This window comes from Choristoneura fumiferana, chromosome 21 (assembly GCF_025370935.1).
Source record: "Choristoneura fumiferana chromosome 21, NRCan_CFum_1, whole genome shotgun sequence".
Lineage (NCBI taxonomy): Eukaryota > Metazoa > Arthropoda > Insecta > Lepidoptera > Tortricidae > Choristoneura > Choristoneura fumiferana.
The window spans coordinates 741681-748554 of NC_133492.1; the positions used below are offsets into that span (position 1 = coordinate 741681).

Consider the following 6874-nt stretch of genomic DNA (forward strand, 5'->3'; position numbering starts at 1 on the left):
CCATAATGCAGGGACGAAAATAGACATTATAATTTTAGAATCGCACGGACAAAGTGAGCGTATTTACGTTGGTGTTGCCAGTTTTTTAACACGTGCGGGGATTTTGCCAAGTTTCTGTTGTTTTGTAGTATTTGAGTGCGATTGATATATATAGATGTGAATGAGCATGTGTTATTTGTATTATATTTTATCAACGTGCATGCATGAAAAGATTGATGAATGTAGAGGAAGCGAGAGTGTATGCCAGTGGAAGGACGTAGTTTCTGCCTACCCCGTTGGGAAAGAGGCGTGATTTTATGTATGTTTATTTAATGTAATTTTATTTTATATTGGCAGTCCATCCCCTGGACTCAAGCTATCTGTAGGTATACCGAATTTTATCTAAATCGTTTCAGCGTTTTAGACGTAATGAGTTAACAAGCAAAAAAACTTACAAATTTGCGCATTTATGATAAGTGGGATTTTTATTTTGAGGCGGAGGATTTTACGGACTGGCAACTTACACTTTTGAATACAGTTTTAAATCAGAATTTGTCTTTGAAAAAGAACACATTGTCTTTGATGTATATGCACAAGAAAAATGAAACCAAAACACGTAAATGTAAATAAACCTATTAAACTCCACCCTCCCCATAGACCTCCCCTGTTCCACCTTAACACCAATACTAAACAAATCAATAAATATCTATGGACTATCCTACTGGCTATGCAAAACTAAGTTGACGAATTACTTACAAGGTCTTACTTATAATGACACAGAGACGCTTGTTGATGGTAGCTAATCGGTTAAATTTTGCACATTTCTATATTGTTTGAGTAATGGAAACAAGTTTACCTATAATATTAAAAACTGTTTGTTTACTTACATGCTCTTTTATGCTAGTGGTACTATTGGAAATGTACCTCTCTTTTCAAGGTAATTTAAGTACCTAATTTGAGTTTAAGTTTTTCTATTTATACTATTATGTAGCACTGTGGAACATGACTTCTATGTATTGAGGTGGGCGTAAACAGCTGCGACTCAGTTTATACTAATGCAGCTGCTTACGAACTTTCTGTTTTTGAATAACCATGTTATTATGTTCAATTAAACTCTTTAATCTTTAAACTTACATTTACTCTAACTTAACCTCTCAACGTATTCCTCTCTCGTTGTTCTATGACCAGTATAAGCATTTACCGGGGCAGTCTTCGAAGCTAGTGTTCATATCATCTCATTCACTCACAATTTCGTACCATAATTGTTAATCATATTTCCTTTGAACTCTCTTAATCTTTCTCGTCTCTCTCCTCCTTCTGCCAAAAACTAGAAAAATATCTCTCTCAAATCTAACCTTTCCCTCTATTTTATCTCACAGTGTTACCAGTGTTGAAATGTTAAATACTCACATTCGTTCAGGAATCGCGTGAATTCGCGACACGGCCATAGTGAGCGTGATTACGTGTGTTGCCAATTTTTAAACACGTGCGGAAATTTGGCCAAGTTTCTGTTGTTTTGTAGTTTTCAAGTGCAAATATATAGTATAGACATGAATGTATTATACGACGTGTTATTTTTGATTTCCGTTTCCTATGACTTTATGGAACGTTCAAAGGGTCAAATAAAGTTCTCTAAAAAACTAGTGGTCTAACTCTTACTGTTGAAAATATAATCAATAATATAAATTAAGTATTGAAATCATTAAAATGCGCGGTAAAACAGTGTAAAGGGTTCTTTTAATGTTTTCTGATGCATCCGGATAGGATCCGAACCCGCATCTCTTGGCTATACCCACCAAGTGTGCTGACCATTTACAGCACCGGGAATCAGAATGAGAGGGCTTGGGCCGTAGTTCCCACGCGGGCCCAGTGTTGGGAACTTCACACACACCATTGAATTACTTCACAGGTGTGTGCAGGTTTCCTCGCGATTCTTTTCTTCACCGTAAAGCTCGTGGTAAATATCAAATGTAATTTCGCATATGAATTTCGAAAAACTAAGAGGTGCGAGCTGGGGTTTGAACCCACGATCGTCTGCTTGAGAGGCCATAGGTCAAATAACTCGGCCACTATGGCTTAAGCAATTTGCCTTGATCGATGCTAAATAAAAGTAAGGTCAATAATGCACCTTGGCACCCATCCTCTTTAATATTCCGATGTTTCACGTCAGAATGTATGGTTTTCGTGTGTAACTTAAAAATATATGGACATGCATTGTGATGAAAATAATAGAGTCCTAAGTCAGGGATGGGGGAATAGATTTAGAGATGGGCCGTATACAATAATTACAACATTTTCGCGAGCCAGAGAGCATTTAGCGAAAAAAAAAATTCTAATCAAGTAACAATCATAATAAATCATGTAGGTATCTATAATAAATGTATTGTTTTTGTGTGAAAGATGAAATTTTGACTGTTCATTAATTAAAGCGTCGAAATTAGGCTCCAAGTTATTGAAGACACACTCGGAGATGACGAGATGAATTTAGATGACGGGTTTTGATCGCGGGCCGAATCAAATCTTGTCGCGGGCCGCTATTTCCCCATCCCTGGCCTAAGTGTACTTCTAGTTGTCCCGTAAACTTGAAATTTGTATGAAGGTAGCTCTTATAATAGCACAAGTAAGAAAAATCTGAAAGTTTACTTTATTTCTCAAAAATGACCGTAAAAGTTGACATTATTCTTTTTAAATTAAAAAGTTAAAAAGATTGCAGGCGCGCTAGCTCGACAATAATGAATTAGCGCGCCTGCAATCAGTCACTTTTTTTTTAAGTTAAAAAGGCCATGGAAATGTTGGCACAAGTCGTATACAGCTAAGTCTAATGGCCGGTATCAGATATTTTGTTGGAACTCCGGACTTTTCCTATTGGGTCTGTAATAGCTTGTGGTGTTTTCGGTGGGAAAATACACCTGCAGTTTATTTTTAATGAAAAAAGGCGGGAAAGCATAAGAAAAATATTGGAATAAAATTAAATTTTATAATATAAATTGAGAAAAAAATTGTTCTATTTCAGAATTATTCATCATTTTAGAGAAAATCTTTATATTAGTCTCGGCTGGAATAGCAATTGCTGGCTTCGTATTAGTTAAACGGACTCGCAAGCTCGTCCGTTTAATACTCATACTCAGCCAGCAATTGCCTACTTCCAGGCCACGAAAATAATCTACTATTAGACGCAGGCCCGTACTCAGTGACGCTATTGTTCCGAAGCCTTTTGTGACTCTTTTCACTGTCACAAGACTCGGGGCTCTCAGCTATCTCTACAACGGAGCGTCTGATGTGGCCCAACTTCGGCGGCGACACGTTAGCTTCCGTCGTGTTGGGCGTTTTCAACATTTGCGTTGGCGGTAGAACGCTCATATGCTCTCTGCAGGTGGTAGGAGCTTGTGCAAGGTCCGCCCGGATTGCTACCACCATCTTGCTCGCTAATCCTGCCGTGAAGCAGCAGTGCAAACTGTTGTGTTGCGGCGTGGAGAGTAAGACAGCCGGTGAAATTACTGGCACTTGAGGTATCCCATCTTAGGCCTCTAGGTTGGCAATGCATCTGCAATCCCTCTGGTGCTACAGGTGTCTATGAGCGGTGGTGATCTCTTACCACCAGGAGACCTTGCTCGTATGCCATCCATTCGAATAAAAAAAAAACAATTTTTGTCAAGCAAACAATAGCATTTTTAAGTGGTGGCGGTGTGACATTCTTTTTCTGTTCTAGTAGAATGCATTTGAAACTTTGAAATTTCGGCGTCAATTTCTGTTCTCTGCCAGATCGCCTGACAGATTTTGTTGGTGTGTTTCCTTTGGTATCTGTACCAGAGTCTGTGTCAAAATTGAGGTCCTTTAATGAGCTGCTGCAGCTCTCCGTATCAGCTATTAGGGATGGAAGGCTTTTTCTGGCTTTTTATATCTTTCCGCCTATTTCACACGGTAGTGTGCTGCGCGCACACGTTTCACCTGGACAGTTCACCTTATAAATAAAATAATAGATTAAATAAGCCGTATTAAAAAAAAACTTTGTGTGTGTGGTTGGCAAACCTGGCGCCCATCCGAAATTCGTGAGATCGCGGGTAAAAATATCTACGTACTACTAGCTCTGCCAAAAAAAGGAAAGAAATTAAAAAAAAAAAACAAATTGGCGGGAACCTTGCGAATTTTCCGTGGTAATTTTTTGAGAGTGCGAATGTAAACTTACAAAAATGGAATCATCTAGTGCTAGTGACATTTCTTTTGAGTATTTATCTTCTAGCTAAATACTCAAAGGATATTTCTTTCCTATTAATTGATTAGCACGAGTTTTTTTTTGTCTACTATTCCTGTAATAGTTGAAAGAAAAGCAGATTATGCACCTCGCACTAAGTAATTTATATTGCCCTCGTGCTTTTTAAAGCCCTCGCTGTCGCTCGCACTCGGTGCAATAATAAATAACTTTCTCCTTGGTGCAACAATCTACTAATATTTAATTTGACAACAAGTTTATTTTCATCTCTCCTGTTCGGAAAGTTTAATTTTCATGGGTAGATAGCCGGGTGGAAAATTGCGTTTTCATCTCTAGGGTGTAAGGTATTTTTTTTTTAATTTTTCGGTTAGCCACGGAGTCGAAGAAAATGAGGGCTATCGTTTTTTTTCTCACTAGATGGCGCACTGTTGCGTGAGGTTTTTAAGTATGGCTTTCAAAGTCTGTTATTACGGGCGTGAAAACAAAGTTTAGATTAAAATCATATTTTATACACCTTAAAACTGTACCATAAAAATATCGAGTATGCCACAGTTGAGTCCCCGTTTTGTTCGGAAAAAAGGGAGGATAAAGGTTTCCGAAAGACAAAACTGTCTCAAAACAAGGACATTCATTGCCCCGGAACGCATATTAGCCATAATTAATTTCAGATATTGCAAAATATTCACAAAATTATTCGAATTATAAATAAACCCGCGTAGCTCACCCAAAAACTATGAGATTTGACATTTCGGAGACCTCACGCTACACTAGCGCCTCTAGCAGGGAATTCATTCGCGATAGCCCTCATTGAGTTACGTCAATGACACTTTTTTTTCACGTTACGGCATGGCGTTAAGTTATAATATCAATTGCATGAGATAATTTTTTTGAAAAATGTATTAACCAGTGTGTAATCGCCATACGATAAATAAATAAATGGCCATCTAGATGCACGTCGTGACCAAGGAGTTTATATACAACACTGGAGGTTGAACGACGAACATCCGTTTGAAACAAGAAATTTGATCTTTATTACGTCACAAACATATTCCATCTCTTTCTTTAGTTAGGTTAAGAAAGAGATAGAAGTCATTCGTGAAATATGAAAAAAAGATATGGAAAATATAAATAAGTATTAAAGGTCAAACTTCTTCGTTCGGCGTTCAACGTCCACTTTTGTGTATAAGCTCCTTGGTCGTGACCCACTCGATTTTTTTTTTTGTAGTCTGCCGTGGCAAGTGGCCAGTCGAAAAGGTAGCGTTGGAGGTTGGATATAAGTAAATTCAATTTATTATTATTCTCATTTTTTGTAGTTTTTTACTTTCCTCACAGTCGAAATGAAAAGTAGAGTGTCTAACTCGGGTGAAATTACCCATTTCCCCTCGAACTATTGGGTCACTTTCCACCCTTGGTTATCAATCTACTATTGTTTGTCCAGGTAAAACTCTGCTGGCGCAAACGATAGCGCAGTGCCTGGACGTGCCGTTCGCCATCTGCGACTGCACCACGCTGACGCAGGCCGGGTACGTCGGGGAGGACATCGAGAGCGTCATCGCCAAGCTGCTCCAAGACGCCAACTTCAAGTTAGTATATGGCTCCTTTACTGTCTGACGCAGGCCGGGTACGTCGGGGAGGACATCGAGAGCGTCATCGCCAAGCTGCTCCAAGACGCCAACTTCAAGTTAGTATATGGCTCCTTTACTCTCTAGCTTGCTCTCTAGCACAATTTGCTCGGAGTGATAAGAAACTACGTTTTCTTCGGCACATCCTGCCACATGAGGCAAACCTTGGCTTGTCGGTGATACCTCGTTAGCTATAAAATCGATGGCAGCTGTCAGTTTTGATGCTTACAATCGGGTTGGTAGGTTGAGCTCAGCGTAAGATAATAACGCAGTATCACCGCATTGCTTGGAAGGTTTAGTCGCCAGAAGGGATAAAGAGACTTCCTCCATCCTCCTTCTTTTCCTTGCTTTTGTTTACGAGAGAAATTTATTTTTTTTGTCAAAGAAAATCTTGTGGGGTAATCTCCCTTAGATTCGGGACGGAACTTATCTAGCTGCAAATTCTTGCTGCCGAAGACTGTGGTTCGATTCCCGGCTCTAGCATTTTCTGTTTTTTATTTTCAAGTTTTTTATTTACAATTAAAGACTATGTTATTAGAATAACGTGTAAAATCAACTTGTTTGGTATTCCAGTGTGGAGCGAGCGCAGACCGGTATAGTGTTCCTGGATGAAGTGGACAAAATTGGTGCTGTGCCCGGGATACACCAGTTAAGAGACGTCGGAGGTAAATATGACGTCACTAAAAGCCTAGTTGACCAGTCAGATATGGCAATTACATCTGAAATTTGTTATTTATTAACATTGTTGCTCTTCGCGGAGCTCCTATTTCTATGGCGTCTGTTTTTGACTTTGCGCTATATTTGGCTGCTGGTGCGGTTTGTGCCCAAATAAAAATTGGTGAAATTGTTTTTATCGCACTTGCTCGTAAACTGTGTCGTAACATGCAGGCTACCTTGGCTGCAGACCCCCCCCCCCCTATAAAAACCCTCGACATTAATGTGCTTGTCATGAAACCCGTGGTCGGTAAATGAGTGTGATACTGCATGGCGTGCAGGAGCGTGGCGCGCCCACGTCTGGCACACGGTTTGGGGGGGGGGGTGTTTCGCTGCCAAAAAAATAAAA

The 6874-nt window shown here is 39.5% G+C and overlaps 1 protein-coding gene across 1 annotated transcript in view; it reads left to right on the forward strand.

Moving 5' to 3' along the window:
- Positions 1 to 6874, forward strand: part of ClpX (Caseinolytic protease chaperone subunit) — a 60190-nt gene that overhangs the window by 30484 nt on the left and 22832 nt on the right. The window contains exons 6-7 of the mRNA XM_074104396.1: positions 5628 to 5772; positions 6385 to 6476. Of these exons, the coding sequence (XP_073960497.1) occupies positions 5628 to 5772; positions 6385 to 6476 (237 nt within the window). The remainder of the gene's footprint in view (positions 1 to 5627; positions 5773 to 6384; positions 6477 to 6874) is intronic.